This window comes from Montipora foliosa, chromosome 2, assembly GCF_036669935.1.
Source record: "Montipora foliosa isolate CH-2021 chromosome 2, ASM3666993v2, whole genome shotgun sequence".
Lineage (NCBI taxonomy): Eukaryota > Metazoa > Cnidaria > Anthozoa > Scleractinia > Acroporidae > Montipora > Montipora foliosa.
The window spans coordinates 10,214,105-10,231,666 of NC_090870.1; the positions used below are offsets into that span (position 1 = coordinate 10,214,105).

The window sequence follows — 17,562 nt, forward strand, 5'->3', positions numbered from 1 at the left end:
CAAGAGAACCAGGCAAGGAGGACAAGGACCTAATGAAATCGAAGAAGAAAGGGAATAATATTTGAAACCAAGACCTATGCTAAGACGATGAGTTAAAGCCACAAAAATGTATTTTGAAGCAGTTTGCTAGGTGACCTAGAGTCCGTTTCTCGAAAGCCCCAGTGACGTTTCGAACCCGATATCCATTTGTAAACCTGTCATCCGATTGTTTTAAAAAGATGAACTTTTAGCATGTTTCCAAGACAACGAAAAGCAAAATGATTCTGAAATTCTTTACATTTTTGCGTGCAAAATATCAAAAACACTCACTTGTTTAAGCTTCGCTTTCATCGCCAACTCGTTCCCAGTCCATTTAGGAAAAACTAATAAACCATATTCGTATTCTCGGTATTGGACTGGAACTAGCTTGCAATGGAGGCTAATGCGGGGGAATATATTAGAAAGTATTTGCATTTGAAAAGATTCCCCGCATTAGCCTCCATATCATATCATATCATATATCTTTATTTACCCTCGGATTTTTAGAGTAGCTTGGTGTAGCTAGTTTCTCCGAGCATTTACCCTCCCAACCATGATACATCACAGAAGACAGACCACAACACCGGGAACTACATGCCCTACTCTTTGCGACACGTGTGTGGGTTCTTTTACGTCCCACAGGATTATGAACATTGAAGGGCTGTGAGACGGGACCTCCGGCTTATCGTCCTTATCCGAGAAGACTAGAGAGGCTAACCATATGCAGATGTAATTACAAAGGCAGCATTTTCTCCTCAGTTGTTTAAAGACCCTGAGTGTTGGTCCGGCCGGAATTGAACTCACGACCTCCCGCGTAACAGCCCGGTGCTTAACCAACTGAGCCACCGGTGCGCGGTCCATTGCAAGCTAGTTCCAGTCCAATACCGAGAATACGAATATGGTCTATTCATGATGGATGATAGAATGACTTTGGCCCCAATAACTCGTTCATTGCGCATTCACGAGATAAAAACACATTTTCTTCACAGCACCTGACGTCACAGGCACACGAGGAAACCAATCTGTCACTTAGAAAAGAAAATGCCACGGGAAAAATCCTCCTTTAGGAAAAATGACATGAACTCACCCTTGAGCGTCCGAATCCAATTCACCAGCATTCAGCTTCACGATTCCTGTTTTTGTTGTCATGGCAATTACGCGAGGGAGCTCTGTTGGTTCGGTGGATCTGTGAGTATCAATCCTGCGCAAAAAGAAACCACAGGAAAGAAATTACACGGAACAGTCAGAGCAGACGCAGAGGGTCAAATCAACTAGTCAGAGCTTGCATGAAAAAGAAAGTTGAAGCACCCAGGGCTAAGTGAGAAAGAGCAATGTGCTTAAACAGGTTCAATCAAGAGTCTATTACTCAAGAGTAAGAATCTGGTATTAGGTTTGTCCCCATCAGCGTCAGAAAAGTGACTGTTTTTAAACTAAGTTTTGCGGGAAAATTAACAATAGACCAAATGTTGTACCCAATTCAAATCTCCCGGGGTTAAGATTCTTTGTGTATTGTATTTAAATGATATGGAAATACCAGGAAAAAAGGGTTTTAATCTCAAGGGGTTTGAATTGGGTACAACATTGAGTTAGCCGATTTGGTATGTTGTTTATTTTCCCACAAAACTTGGTTTAAAAAATAGACACTTTTCTGACGCTGATGTGGACTACGCCAATTTGGGTAATTCTTACTCTTCGATGATTGACACTTGGTTCAATTAGTTGTGGTCTTGGGTTTTGATGAGTTGAGATATTCAGTTCAGGCCAATCACTAAATGGCTGGTAAATAGCTGCAAGAATTTGAGTTAGAAGTATTTTGGTTTTTTAATATAATGTGCTTGCTTTTATCCCGACGCGCGCACGTTATTTTGAAACTCTGAACTCGCTTATTGAATTTAGTTCTAGTTGACTTGTAATAAGACACAAGGGGCGGTGATAAACACGATGAAAAAACGAAACATTACCAACAAATACACATTTCCCTTCTTCATAGTGACCTTAAGTTTGAAGAAAAAAATGACAAAAAGGTGTAGGTTAACCTTTTGCCTTTGAGCCTCTTCCTTCGTTGCCACCACGCAACAAGCACAATAATCAAAATCAATGCGACAAGAACGCTCACGCTTATGACAATCCATTGCCAAATCTCTTCACTCTCTTTTCCTGTAATTCGAACTTTCGCAGTGGTTTGATCACGTGACCCTAACAAGGCTCCACCCGTGGTTTTATCCAGTTGCACCCAGACCACGGACTGTGGCGCGTCCTTCTCGTCGTCGTCGAGGTTGACAATAAAAGATTTGTTCCACTCGCCATCTGCTAAAGAGATCTTCCCGGATGTTGGCCATAAGAGGTTTGGGCCATGGGAGGACTCGTTTTGATACAGAGACCACCGGATTGTGATGTCACCCAAGGAGCCTTTCGCTCGTCGAACTGGAATTTCTAGTTTTGTTACTTGTCGGGTGCGGGACACTTCGACCACGCCTTCTTTGTTGTAAACTGCAATGGGTAAAATCCACACATTAAAAAGGATTGTTTTAAACTAAAAGCCTATGTGGGGAAACATAGCCTAATTCTCCAGGTTGCTCGTGTCACGTACTCCACTCTAGGGAGAAGAGTGCGTGACACGAGCGACTTGGACCGTCTGAGAATCAGGCAAGGGAAAAAATAAAAAGCAAGATTTTCACTGACATGTCTCGACTTACACTAACCTTAAAAAGACGACCCTCCAATGAATTTGTCAGTTGGACTAATGTGTGGAAAGGTTGTGGGTTCAACACCGATCGGACCGATGCTTAAAATAACTGAAGAGAGAGGGGTTGTTTGTGTCAATGACACCTGTAAATGGCTAGATTTTCTTGGCTTTTCGGATATCGACGATTGACCATAGGCCCCTTGATTGTAAATACTATGGGTCATTTCAGAACTCACGCACCCTTCCTAAAAACGGACTTCTAAATGTTGGGATCTGATCTAAGGAATCACAATTTTTGGCAGTAGCTGTGGTGCGGACAACCTTGCAGCGAAAAAACAAACAAACAAACAAATGTACTTACTTGAGCTGTTTTTGTCAAGTATTAACATGCCGTGCTGAGCTTTAAATGACCAGAGGAAAGCAAACTGTGTCAAGTGACACACCTTTACTGTTAATAGCTTGATGGATCGATTCACGTGACTCCACGGCTCAGAACACGTAAGGGCAGCGTCAGTCCTACGAGAACAAATCTCAATATTATGAAGTACATCGACCTCTTACGAACCAAACCGTGCCATAAACCGTAGTGTTTGGAGATATTTTGCGAAATTTATAGGCTACGAGACATTTTGTTTTATATCAACTAGTTTTAAGAGGACAGCGAGATCGTCTGTGAGGAGATTTGTCAGTGTCTTGTTGGACCATCACCATAATAAGTTAAGGAAGTCCATATATCTGAGGATCAGACAGAGTTGATGCTTCTCTGGTTTGAATAAATTTGACACCTATTTTCAGGGATGGCGTGGTGGCGAAGGAAGGAAGGAACGTTATTTAAGTGTCTAGTCGTTCTAGCGCTGAAGCACTAATTGGGGACACTGTAAACTGAAATTAACAATGAAAGCAAATCAAGTCAAATGTTTGTTTTTGATGCTCGCCTCCTCACCTCCTGGCACAAATCTGGCCCGGGTTCGATCTATCAGGGGTTTTTTTTATGCCAGTAATAACTGGCTCGTTGTCCAAGCTTTAAGGTTTAAAACTGAAGATTTAACGAAGTTTAACAGTTCTTCTACCTTTTGAAGAAAATTTGGAAATACGATGATGCCTTCTGTGAGCAAACTTAATGGAACAAAGTGTAAACAATGACACCAGAAAAGAACCCCTTTTATAAAATAATTAGGATAGTAAGCGCACTCTCATTGGTCTATAGCTGTGTTTAGATGAGAGCATGGAAACGCGGCTGTGACATCACACGAATTTTTATTGGTTATGTGTTGTCAGACGCGCGTTGTGATTGGTTGGTAGAAAATTTGAGCGTGTATCAAGAAAATCTTTTTCAATCGAGAAGTAAAAAAAACAGCATTTTCCTTCATCTTTGAGAATTATTTAAAAAAGCAACGGAGGACTTTTTTCCGTGTTTCCATAGACTCATGTAAACACTCGGGGGAGTTAAGAGAATTCTCGACAGTTATGCAAACCCTCGACTGCGTCTCGTCTCGAATTCTCCCAAATTGCCCTCGTGTTTAGATGAGGCTATGGAAACATGGAAAACGTCCTCTATTGCTTAAATAGGCATTAGAAAAAGAGAACCTCTTCTAGCCAATTCACTTTTCTCTTTCTTCGGATTCAAACTAGCAACAGACAGAGTTACTTACCAGGTTTCATTTGTAGGGTCCCATAGATACAACACAGGGTCTACGTCCTCCTTAGTCACTTCATGATTAGCATGCTTTTTGTTCGCTTTTATCAGATTATCCACGTCATAGAACATGGAAATAGTGATCGGCTTCGCAAAGGTAAAGCCTTCCTGAATTGTATTGTTCACTGGGTCCAAAGCTTTGATGACGAAACTGTAATTCCCAAGCATGAATTGCTGACGAAGAAAGTTCAAAGCGCCATGTAAGAAAATTGACTGTTTTCTTAATATAATTTGCTAAACAAGCAAACTAGTCGGCGTAGCGCTCCACTTTTCTGGATCAGTCAGTCTAATGAAGCAGCTGACAAGACAGTGGCTCAATCGGACAGTCCAGCATTCAATCATGAGTGAGAAAGTAATTAAGTAAGTTATTCAATCAATAGTGAGAGAGTGTCAATCAATCGACATTGTTATATAGCTGAATTTTCCCCCAGTAGCGCGCGCTCTCATTAGTTACTTCGAGGTTACATGACATCTAAGAATAAAATTGTTTCCCGCCAAAAGTTTCTGAGAGGGCAACAGTGCAAAATCTATGACGTCAGAGAGTAACAGTGCACTGTTACCGCCTTTGCTGTTGCCGTTGCACTTTTTCTTTTTGTGCTATATAACAAATCACTTAATGACTGGTCCCTCGGGAAACAGTTCATTTTGTTTCCCTCGAATTTCATTGTTTCTCTTGGCTGCGCCTCGGGTAAACATTGAGATTCTCGGGAAACAAAACGAACTGTTTCCCTCGGGACCAGTCATTAAGTGTTTACTGGCTTTAGACATTATTCAGTCTCTCGACTAGCAGATCACAGATCTCAGACTACTGGTCAGTTGTCATTAAGTCAACCATTCATTCATTCATTCATTCGACCGTGCGTTCCTTCAGCCAGTCAATCATGCATTCTGTTATTCATTCATTCTTCGTTCGTTTAGTCAGTCAGTCAGTCAGTCAGTCAGACTTTCTGTCTGTCTGTCTGTCATTCATTCATTCATTCATTCATTCATCATTTATTTATTCAGTCAGTCATGGGTTATGACTAAAATTGATACGCCACAGTGTGACACGTTATGACAAATACATAACACAACTTACAACTTCAAGGCCAAACAAGGGAAGACCTTAGACAGCAATGACCAGAACCAGGTTGCTGACCAGCGGTTTTCGTTAAAACAATGGTTTGCCGGGGGTGCTCAGTCTCGCGGGCTCAGAAAACCTGGTCGTGGTCATTGTTATTCCATCGATCTTTCAAATCGGCACCCTAAATCCTCACGGTATTAACGAACGCTTTTCATTTAACTAATATATTCCTACTTTTCACGTTGCCATGTTACCACCAATAGCGTAGCTCCCACTCTACTATAAAAACTACACGTAACCCATAATCCCTCGATTCGCTCTGACGAAGGGCTAACGCTCGAAACGTCAGCTTTTAGAATCTCTGTACGGTGGTCAATTTACATTATCAACTCCGTTGATAAACCAAATTTTTGTATACTACTTCCCCACCGACGCAGCACCACAGTTTCTTTAGAAACTACCCCTTCATTGTTATTTAAGGTTTTTCCAAACGAGGAGACAAAACCCGGTCATTCCATGCAGATAAGTAATAAGACAAGATTCCGTGCAGATAAGTACTTAAAAGTACAAATCTGCACTATTTGAGCCTCGGCACACGTTCGAGAATTGTTAGTTATTAATGACCGTCGAGGGTGATATTTTATGATACACACAGCATCCTCACCTCGCCAACCTAACGAAATGTTATGTGGTTGTCATAAAGTCAGATCCATTCTAATCCCAACCCTCAGTCATGTCAGCCTGTCATTCAGTTACAGTTAGTCATACAGTCAGTCGGTCAGTGGACAAAGAAACGGTCGGTTGGAACGTCACTCGTTAGCGTAAATTTAAATTGCCATAACGAGAGAATGGCAATTTTCGCTGAAAACAACAAACCTTTGGCTTTGTAACTTTAGGATTGCTGACTGGGCCCTCTTCCGTCTCGTTTTGGTTCAACGTATCATCATCCAAGCTGAAAGACCGCAGCTTTACTTCCCCTTCAACTGCGCCTTGAGGAACAGTCAATGTCCCGTATGTCTGCCCAACTCCTCCGTCCTTACGCGACCCGTCTTCTTTGACATTTACAGTATCAAAGAAAAACGAGGCGGACGATTCATTATCAAAGACGTATTCCGACTTGCCGACAACGATGCCATTAGAGGACAATTCTTGGGAAAGTAAACCAGCTCCGTTCGTAGCTCGAACGGTGGCGAAATATTTCTTTCCTATATCGAGCGCGTTGTCTTTGAACTTAGCTAACCAAATTGTCGTATTAGTGACCTCCTCAAACTCCTTTACATCACTCAGACCAGGCGCAGTTCCCCAGGCTACTTCGTATGACGTCACATCACTCTCTGAATCTTTTGCAGCAAAATAGGCGAAAATGATGTCAACAAAGACCTATAAAGGAGATACATGTTGACTCGAAATATCATTTTGGACTACGTCTTAGCAGATGGGGCTTTAGAGCATTATTTTTTTTTTGTGCTTACGCGAGGTTTAACGAAGAAACTACAGTGGTAGATACTCTTTGCTATAATCATCATATTTATCTAGAATTTCTTTCTTGAAACGCTTTGAAATAAAACTGGGAAATATCATTCTGCTACTGCATCCCCAAGGGTCTCGAAACGTTAACAATCCAAAAATGGCAGTGCAAAGGTTGATGGGACGCCAATAACGCTCAAGGTCGAGGTAGGGGAATCCGCATTTTCGTTGTAAAAGTCGAGGAGTCAGTGAGAAGACAGAAAAGTGAAAACAATAGGTAAAGAGTGATCCAAGCAAGGGCAGTCGAACCTCCCGCTCTGGGAGGACCCCTCGTGCCCATCGACCTGGCCACAGTTGTTCAAAAGGTGGATAACGAGAGTACTTACAAAGATCTTCTTTCCCCGGATAGTTTTAAACCGCGCAAAAATATCACTGTATTGGTAAGCATCACCGACAGGAAACCCGAGTATCTCGAGATGCGCAGAACGTATGCGCAATAACAATAGTAGGCACCGTCCTTAAATTGTCCAGCTAAGTGCGAGAATCACTTCTCGCATTCGTCTCTAACCAGCAATTCAAATTTACATTCATTCACATAAAGAAAAAAATTATTCAAATAGTGCTCGACATTTTGGGTGTTCGCTTATTTGATGTTTGACTCTAAAACCAGAACTAGAACCAATCCTTACCTGGAAGTCCATGTCTGGCCCCATGATCCCATCTCTGACATATTCCATTACAGGTGGAGTAGTGTCTATGGTAACACCATCACTGTGAGTTGCTGAACATCTGCGGGCTCCATTGCAGGCAACAACTGTGATGTAATAAGAATCCCCATGATGCAAAGTAAGCCCATAGTGACTTCCGTTTGGCCTCATTCCTGTGCTTTCGCACACTCGAATGTCATCACTCATTGGTTGAGTCCCCACACACCAGAAATACTCCACTATGTCACTTTCGCTGTCTAGGAAGTCAATCCACCTGGCGTGGATCTCACGAGTGTCATTGGTGAAGTCAATATCAGTGTCTTTAAAGCTCCGAGTGGAGCACTGACTGTCTTCGCTAAAGGTCGTATTCTCCGAACAGTTTGTATTTGGGTCGCTGCCAATCCCATCGTACACGATGCCAACCTCAGGAGCTGTCAAGTCAATGACAAAAGAATCTGAGAATGATCTCGTTGATTGATCCGCTCGTGTTGTCTCGAGAAATACAACAGTATAGAGGTTCTCTGCGCCAGGGACAAAGAACGAGTCATTCATTAAGTGGATATCCAATCCATTAGTTTCATTGTCCAACGTTGATGTCGAAAGACAAGAGACAGAATCGCATATACTCGATGTAAAACTAAACGGATCATCGCTTTGTGGCACTGAGCAAGTCATTTCTTGGCAAGATGAACACATTTCTACAAAACCGCCAAAAGACTTTCGACCTTCCTCGCAAGGCTCACATTTTACTGAACCAAAAGCGTTGACTTGAGATACTCTTACGCGATAGTGATCAATGGGGCAATAAGTTGCCATATACACTCGTCCAGTACCAAATGCCTCTTCTTGCCCAGGCCAAGTAAGGACACTGGGAGTGCCGAATAAGATTGTATCCTCCGAAAAGGAGACAGATGCTCGAGGAAGACCATCATCCATTCTCAGTCCACTCTCTCGAGATATAACTCTTCCAAGCTTAACGCACTGACCCTTTTCATACTTAGAGTAGATTCCTTGGAAACCGAAAAGTTGAACCCCGTCGCGTCCTTCCAATGTTTGCATGCCCAAGGCAGCAACAAAACCTCCATTGCGAGTGTTCACATCGAGAGATCCGCTCAAGAACTCGTATGGTGCAAAAGCGAAAAAGTTGCACTCTTCGTGGTAGGAGTGGGTTGTGGCATTTAGTTGAAGGATTTTAGCAGACCTTGAGTCTTTCGATACCACCACAAGTGCATTAGTTTCGGTAAGATAAATAGACAGAGGGCCAGTGAAGTTTTGATTTTCATCAAAGCAAATGGTTTGCATCAGAGAAGTTGAGTGAATATAGTAAACCGAGATGCATGGGTTTTTCTTTTCCCCTTCTACTACCGCCAAGAAGTGCTCGTTTAAAGACAACGAATGCCCGAAGTTCGGATCCCCTTTATCTGCACCAAGGGCGTCTACAAATGTCCAGACTTCATTTTTTTTCTGGAACATACCCACAACGCTGCCATTCGTGGTCAGATTACTTGCGGTAATCGTTACAACGTTCCTATAGATGGAAATGACCTGACTTAGTACGTCTGCCCACGTGTCATCAGCGTGACAAGCAGCGTCTGATACATTCTTGCATTTTGTAAAAACTGCATTCTTTGTTAGTTGGATATCGCCGCGAGAATCCTTGCTGTTAACATAAAGATGTGCTTTGCTATTTGACGACAACACCATGTGGTTGTTATGCGACACTACTTTTATGGGCCTTTCAACGGAGCCAGTGATGTCATCTTGAATGGTTATGTGCTTCGCACTTCGATTCTTAAGCGGTAAGGCAAATGCTCTTTCAGCTGAAGCAACAGCTAAATAGCCATTTGGCAAATGAACGAGAGAAGCACCAAACCTTTCGGACGGTAAAGTGGTTTTAAAGTGCGTGTCAGTGAACACAGTTTGTTGGTCTACCGGGCACTTAGCACAGCAGGGTCCATCGGGATCAGCAAACCCTGGAAGCACTTGCATTATGCTCGAGTCTTCAGTGGTATTGCTTTCGTTCTTGTCCGATGTGACTCTTTGCACAATGATCTTGAGTTCCACACTGGGGCTGAAAAGATTGTGATCCAGTAAAAAGGCTGTTCTGTTGCTGGTTTGGTTAAAGCTGCCGTTGACGATTATCTTTACGTCCTCTGGAGAAGATACGTACTTAACATCATCGTCTAACAGACTTCCGTTAACTTCAGGTAGCGTTAAGTTTGGCAACCACCTCAAATGCTCTTGTTCCGCGGCCATATCATGAAGCTTTAAGCTCCTCTTTGGAGGGGCTGTGGGCTCAATTCTTAGTCCATCGCTTGCAGCCTCAGCGTAAATACCACCCTCGTTCCAGACCCTTACAATACCCCGGTAACGTTCCCATGGTTCAGTGGGCACGCTACGGATGGTAACATTTCGTTGCCAAGACAACACATCCATAAAATTATGCACGATCGGTTCCCCGTTCCAGGACTTTTCCGAGAGAAGTTGTGGGACGGAAACATTCGATGAAGATTGTGTAACGGCTACTTCAATACGCAAGCGCGAAATGTTGCTTATCGCCTGTCCGATGATTTCCCAGCGAAGAGATAAACTTTGCATCATTGATTGCCAGTCTATATCTGTCAGGTCGCTTGAGTTTACACTGGGAATGTCAGTGACCTCCAAAATCTTCGGTGCTACAGAGATGACTCTGCATTGTTCTGACACCAAACGAGTTTTAAGACCAGCTCCGTTTACAGCAAAGACAGTAGCATAAAGCAATGAACCCGACGCAAGTCTCTTGACTATTGCTGCGCCTTTTGGTTTCAATCCGACGGATTTTAAAGTTAACACGTCGCATTGGGCCTTTGATGTCCCAACGCACCAGTCATACTGCTCCAATTCGCTCTCCAGATCTTCAAACTCATCCCAGCTGGAGGTCAAAAGCTCCTCCGAGCAACTAAAGCGAACTCGAGAGCTGGTTTTTATCGAGTTTCCAGCAAACTCCTCTTCACGACGAGAGACAAAATTGCTTGAATTCTCCGTGGTGATTCCCGGAACTTGTGTCGAGTTACTGGACAAGTTGTCGGTATCTTTGAACGAAGGAGGTGTTGAGTCTATCAAGATTCGGTTAGAGGTCGTTTCCGATGATAGTCCTACGCGATTAGTTCCTTGCACGACGGCGTAATATGATTCTCCATGGCGGAGCTGTAGAGGACTCACAGTTACGCTTGTATTGAGGTCAACGTTAATGAAGGGAGTGATGCTGCAGTTGTCCGGAATTATACTGATACATACTTCATAGTGTGAGATGCCGCTTTCAGGTTCAATGAAGGGAGACCAACTAGGAGAAAAGAAAAGATCACAAAAGGCTATGAGGTTAACACATAACAGAAGAAGCTGATATGCAAATAAGATATTTAACTGTAAATTTACAAATTTATTCCTCCTATGTGGAACACGATCAATTCCCGTATTCTACGCCATATTTGAATTGAATTTGTTGGTTCTCTACTCTGCAAAGGTGGTTTTCGCGTTACGTCATCGCCGCCATGTTGGTGAACGAAACCAAAAGATCTCTCATTAGCTCCTTTTGTTCGTCTACCAGCATCTGTACATTGCAGCATTGTTATCTGTGTCTCTAGAGATTGGTTGCAAGCCTCCTATTGGTGGTTTTACGTTACGTCATCGCCGCCATGTTGGTAAACGAAAACAAAAGATCTCTCATTAGCTCCTTTTGTTCGTCCACCAGCAATTGTACATTGCAGCATCGTTATCTGTGTCTCTAGAGATTGGTTGCAAACCACCCCACCTCAAAGAGGTTTTCCCTTCCACCTCTCACCAAAACCCAACATTTCGTTTGATTTCCTTTAGTTAATTTCAGTAGAACGCCGGTAACTCGAATTCGGAAACTCAAACTCCCCTCTTAACTCAAATTAAGTCCCATGTCCTTAGGATTTGACCCCATTTTTCAGTAGTTTTAACTCGGTTAAGTCGAACTCGGATAACTCCAATTCCCAGCTAACTCGAACTAAATTTCGTTTTCCTTGATCAAAATTACCCCGATAACTCGAATTCTGGTTCTTCTAACTCAATTTTAGAGAAATCCGCAAGAACGTTTTGAGGACTGTAAAGCGTATCGTTCTTTATTCTCCGTAAAGTACAATCTTGCGATCTTAAATAACAATCTTAACATTCACTAAATTTTCGCTACCTTCGCTCGCACATTCGACACATTCGAGTTAAAGTACAACCTTTTTTTTCACGTTCACTCTCACATTCCAAACCTATCATATGACACTCCTCTTTCTGTCATACTGAAGTGCTGAAAAATCAGTAAACTATCAATAATTGACTTGGCAAGTTGGATATCCAATCGACCCCGATAAGTGAAACCCCTGCGAACTCGAACTGTTTTTCGTTTCCCTACCACGATTCTACTGGAATTTGATTTGAGGCCATATGTAATATAACTATTTATAAAATAATTAGGGTAGTATGCGCACTCTCATTGGTCAATAGCTGTGTTTAGATGAGAGTATGGAAACACGGCTGTGACATAACACGAATTTTGATTGGTTATATGCCGTCAGACGAGCGTTTTGATTGGCTGGTAGGGAATATGAGCGTGTATCAAGAAAATCTGTTTCAATCAAGAATTTTCCTTCATTTTTCGAATTACCTTTGAGAAATATTTTATAACAGCAATAGAGGACTTTTTTCATTGTTTCCATTGGGAGAATTCGAGACATTTATGCAAACCAAAAACCATCGACTGCGTTCCGGATTTGCATAACTGTCTCGAATTCCCCCCCCCCCCCCCCACCCGCCACATTCTTTGCGACATGTTTCTATTTTTTTTGTCCTCTCTGCCTCACTATCAAGTTCAATATTTGATATTTCGAAAATGGCCTATTGACATTGCAGCAAATGGGCTTTTATTTTATCTTTAAACATTGTTGCCAATCCGAATGTTTCCTCAACTCGCCCACTCTTTGAAAAACTTGAAAATTTTTCACGCTGGTTGCAATCAACCATTCCTTTACAATTTGGCGTAAAAACGCAATTGCCGAGTAAACCTTGAAAAGGTGTTATGAAAGAGATTGGTCCATTATTCGTAATATCATTTCAAGGGATCAGAACCATGGTTGTTAAATAGAAATAATAATAATTACAACAGCAAGCCAATAGACCAATTTATATATATATACATAATTCCGTCCTAAACAATAGACATCATCTCGAGGCTCTGGGGAATAAATATAAGGATTGGTACGAGTTTATTCACCAGAGCCTCGAGATGATGACTTTTGTTTAGGACTAAAATTTAATACAACGAAATTGGTCTATTCTATTGGGACTTGTGACAGTCCAAGGTTGCTTACCTGATGGTCAATTTCGTCAAGTCTGATTGATATTTAACAAGCTCGGCGCCAGATCCCAGTCGTGCTTGGCTAGCCGTGGGAGGTGTAAAATCGACGGTGAAGCCGTCAGATGAAGCCTCGGCGACAAGTCCGGCAAAGTTGATTGCTTTTACAATTATAAGGTATTGAGCACCACTTTCAAGATCTAATCCTGTAAAAGTTAAAGGGGTCCCAATATCACAACTAATTCTCTTTGGGGATTGGAATGTCCCACCTCTCTGAAAGCGTACCGTAAAATCCCAAGGGGTTTTGGGAGGGTTTATGAATGCGGGGCTTATAAGCGGAATAAAATAAAACGAGAAATGAATTGAATCTTGCATAACATTCAGTACATTTAGACCTATCGTTTGGGTTCTTGGAGGTGGAATTGAAATACGTTATGTACCATGTGTGAATTACATTTTCGGGAGCAAGGAACATAAAGCGCAAGTGAAGAAAGGAATACACAAGGGTCAGATTCAAGAGAAAATGAGGGGACAGAGAGGGAGGCTCAGGGCGTTGGCCGAGATATGTTATGTCCACGAAAGTTATTTTTAGACGAGCGAAAGTCTTTGTTCTAGCGGAAGTCTGTCTTCCGAGACGTCCGCATGCAGTGTTGCCTCGCTCTCAGGTTCTTAGTGAAAAGAGAAAAAGACGGCGCACGTGGAAGGCTGATGAATATTTATTTTCTTTCAAACATCGGAGCGAGGTTGGCCTGCATGCGGACGTCTCGGAAGACTTCCGCTCGTCTAAAAATAACTTTCGTGGACATGACATATCCCAAGGGCTGGACCGGGAGCCTCCCTCTCGGTCCCCTCATTTTCTCTTGTCAGATTTCATTGTAGAGAGGTTACAAAAAATCTGCCTGAATGCAAAACTGCCGCATTGTAGCTACAATAGCTTTTCGCTCCGTTACCCCAAAACATTGTCATTGAACAGGTGTGTCGGAAATGAACAGTTTAACTGAACTCATAGTCGTGTTATATATGCATGAACATTTTTTCCTTCTTTAGTATCATTACATGTAATTATAGTTCTAAACTCCACAGCCACTTGTTTATGGCTATAATTTGGATGTTTGCAAAGAAAAGCAAAGGGAAAGCACTTACACGATAGATGCATTCTTGTCACCACAGCCTTGGATCAACCCAAGGCTCTGGGAAACTCTATGTAGGAGAACATGCGCCGTAGGGCTCTTACAGCCAAAAATTGGCTATTTGAACCTTACGGCGCCTGCTCACTCCTCGGGCTAACGTGAATGCACCAATAGAGACGCTATTTTTTGTTCTTAACAAAAACCAATGAGAAGACACCTTGTTTCAGGGTTCCCCAGAGCTCTTCTCTCCTTCACTCAAGAGAAGAGCTCCGGGGTCGAGATTGACGATAGATGGGCCTATATGTGGAGGGGCTTACACTTTGAATAATAATTTTGTTAGCAGGTAGATGAGCTTATATCCAGGGGGCTTACAACAGGGGGGGGGGGGATTTTTCGGTAGTGCACAGAGGAAAGATGTGGGAACCACAATTATCGGTTATTAAGAAAAAGCAGGTTTTAGCCACCTTGTCAAGGATTAGTGATGATGGGGCTTTGAACAAGGCTACTGTTAGTGGCGATTGACTGGTTTTGAGCTGGGTGTTTATCTTTTTATTCTCTGGTAAATGCCGACCTATATACGTTCAAAATGCCACTAAAAGTTACATCAAGATGATTGACAAAGTAAAAGAACTGAGGGAATTTCGCGAGCCTCGTCATATTCTCATGCAAATCCTTAAGTACACACACATTGTATCGTCTCTCTGTGTGAATATTAATTTGCACTGAGTTCACTATTCAGTCCATTCGGGCATGAACTACAACTGAAATGCTTTAACACAATATTAACAAACAAATCTCCTAAAAGGAAGGGGCTTCAGCTTGCTTACTTTGGTCGATATTCATGTCGGCAGGAGCAATGACGAATGGATAACCGGCAGTTGGACATGTCCTTCCACAGAGTAATGTGGTGAGAGTCTCAAATTCCATAAAAGATGTGAACGTAACTCCTACACCCGATCCCCTACCCTTCATTGTATGTCCAGAGAAACAACACTACAAGCTTACATCAAAGTAAACTGTTTGGAGCATCCAAACACGTACCTGTAATGGTTATGTTAGTAGCTTGTCCTATTCCACTGAAGGGCTGTGGACACCACGACAAATTCCTAGCATCGCATAAAGCAACTTTGTACCACTCAATTCCAGACTCTAAGTCCTCAAATCCAAACCATCGTGCGTTAACATCAGCCTCGCCGTCCAGATAATCAACATCTAAACCAATTCCATCTATCACCGATCCCGAAATTGGAGGTGTGTAGTCAACTATAACACCATCAGATGTAACTGAAGCCGTCAAGCCAGCGCTGTTTGTCGCGTTTACAGTCACAAAGAAACGTTGACCATTTTTAATCGGCTGAGCGAGAACTTGGAGAACCGAAGTACTGGTTGGGGTTAAGGATGTTTCTTCTACCAGGTCGCAAGAACCTGGTGATGAACCTGAGCACCACGTGATCTTCCCCACGTCGCTTTCCAGATCTTCAAATGCAGTCCAATGAGCTGATATTATGGTTCTGCTTTGTTGGAAGTCAACGTCTTCGCCTTGTTTAAGGCCGTCAAGAATTTGTCCGCCATTAGTGGGTTCTAAAATAAATTTAATAACATGCATCGGGTTTTCATTGGTTCATTAGTCTGTTATATCTACCAATTATTGGTCCAAAGAAGAACGGTCAAATAAAAACAAACCAAACCCCCTATTTCACGCCACTAAAGGGACAAAAGAAAACTCCGCCTACAAATTCAGTTTGTGCTTTCGTATTAGTCTTTCTGGATCTTGTTTGCAATATTTTTCCTCAATTAATAATAATACGTTCAATAAGATATAAGAGAAATCAGTCACAATAAGAAATAATACACACTAGAGGTGAGTGCGAAAAGGTTGCTCAAGATTGTTTTCATCAATGTTGACAACTTTTATGATTTTCCAGAGTAGTTAAGGACGGTGCCTACTAATTAAAGATATTTTTACCCCGGTTTCTGACTATGCAGGAAATGTAAATCTTAACAAGTGTTATTGAAATCCATAAAGAAAATTGTGGGTAACCACGTATTTTTCAAAGGTAATTCATGAATAATATCTGTAAAAAGCTTAAAATACAAAGCAATGTATGGCGTTCTTTCTCAAATTAAAGCTTAATTATCTCTCAAAAATGCATGGTTACCCCCAATCTTCTTTTTGGATACCAAGAGTACTCACTAAGATCTACTTTCTCCGGATAGCTTTAAGCCGCGCAAAAATATCCCTGTATTAGTAAGCATCACCGATGGGAAATCCGAGCATCTTGAGATGCGCAGAACGTATGCGCAATAACAATAGTAGGCACCGTCCCTAAGGTTTGTTTAATCTTAGTTTTAGGACACCAATGGAAAAATGTTCCAAGAAAAGAACATTGGACGAAAGTATCCTGTTTACAAAACGGATGAACAAATTACAAGTTAATTAACTTCTCAAAGGCTCAACTTGAGTAACTATACCATGTTCTTATCTAAAATAAGAACATCAGTTGTATAATGATAGAAAGAAAGTCCCAATTACCTGTCATGTCAACAGCAACTCCAGTGGAAGACGTGGCGTCACTTATTAGACCAGCACTGTTTTCTGCTTTCACGGTCACAAAATACGTTTTGCCTTGTTTGAGAAAAACACCACTCTGAGTATAGCTTGTAGAGTTTCCGACATTCGTAAAGTTCACGACGTTACACATGCTCGGCTGGGTTCCGACACAAAGATAATAGTTTCGTACATTACTTTCTTGGTCTAAGAATCCACTCCACTCGACAGAGATCTTTGAGGACGTAAATATCTGTCCTCCGTCTTCAGAAGGGGCATTTTCCACGTGGATGATCTCGCCTATACTTGGAGCTGTTGAGTCAACGACGAAACCATCCGACAACATTTCGCTAGATCGCCCAACAGAGTTCGTAGAGCGAACTCGAGTAACATATTTCACCCCTTCTTTGAACTCTAAATCAGCAATGCAAATCATCTCGTGGTTTTCTACATCCAAGTTAAGCAACAAACAGTCGTTGATATTGATAGCAGAACAGATCGAAATCTCGCTTTTTAACACACCGCTTTCGTCATCCATTGTATTCCAACTTGCGCAGAAGGTGTCTTTGGCGGTGATATAGTCCTTATCAACGCTAGCTGAATTATTTTGCTGTAAGTCGATGACCTTGAACAGACAAAAACAGTGGGTGTGAGAAAGGGATTGAAAGGTTATGCAGTGAGATGAAGTACAAGGTTTTCTTCCTAGTATTAAATGTTGCTCTCATTTAGCCCCTCAGAAGGGGCTTACAAAAGCAAGCTGCCTTTCAGGAATCATTACTCTACTTTGTTCACCGTTTCCTTTCGTAAAATCACCGATTAAAAACTGTTCAAAATTTTCTTTTCCTCATGGACCATTCCCCCCCCTCCCCCTTCCCCCGCCTTATAAAAAGCGTTCACTTT

General features: G+C 42.1%; 2 protein-coding genes across 2 annotated transcripts in view; both read right to left on the reverse strand.

The window, feature by feature from the left end:
• The window catches only part of LOC137992383 (tRNA:m(4)X modification enzyme TRM13 homolog), a 282,513-nt gene that overhangs the window by 172,210 nt on the left and 92,741 nt on the right, over window positions 1–17,562 (reverse strand). The window lies entirely within an intron of this gene.
• Window positions 1–17,562, reverse strand: part of LOC137992374 (uncharacterized) — a 44,012-nt gene that overhangs the window by 3,158 nt on the left and 23,292 nt on the right. Inside the window, exons 5-14 of the mRNA XM_068837695.1 lie at window positions 16,648–17,287; window positions 15,156–15,695; window positions 13,001–13,190; window positions 7,620–10,959; window positions 6,340–6,843; window positions 4,357–4,574; window positions 3,066–3,220; window positions 2,055–2,508; window positions 1,106–1,219; window positions 1–29 (exon numbers count right to left, since the gene is read on the reverse strand). The exon at window positions 1–29 is cut by the window's left edge and continues 108 nt beyond it. Of these exons, the coding sequence (XP_068693796.1) occupies window positions 1–29; window positions 1,106–1,219; window positions 2,055–2,508; window positions 3,066–3,220; window positions 4,357–4,574; window positions 6,340–6,843; window positions 7,620–10,959; window positions 13,001–13,190; window positions 15,156–15,695; window positions 16,648–17,287 (6,184 nt within the window). The remainder of the gene's footprint in view (window positions 30–1,105; window positions 1,220–2,054; window positions 2,509–3,065; window positions 3,221–4,356; window positions 4,575–6,339; window positions 6,844–7,619; window positions 10,960–13,000; window positions 13,191–15,155; window positions 15,696–16,647; window positions 17,288–17,562) is intronic.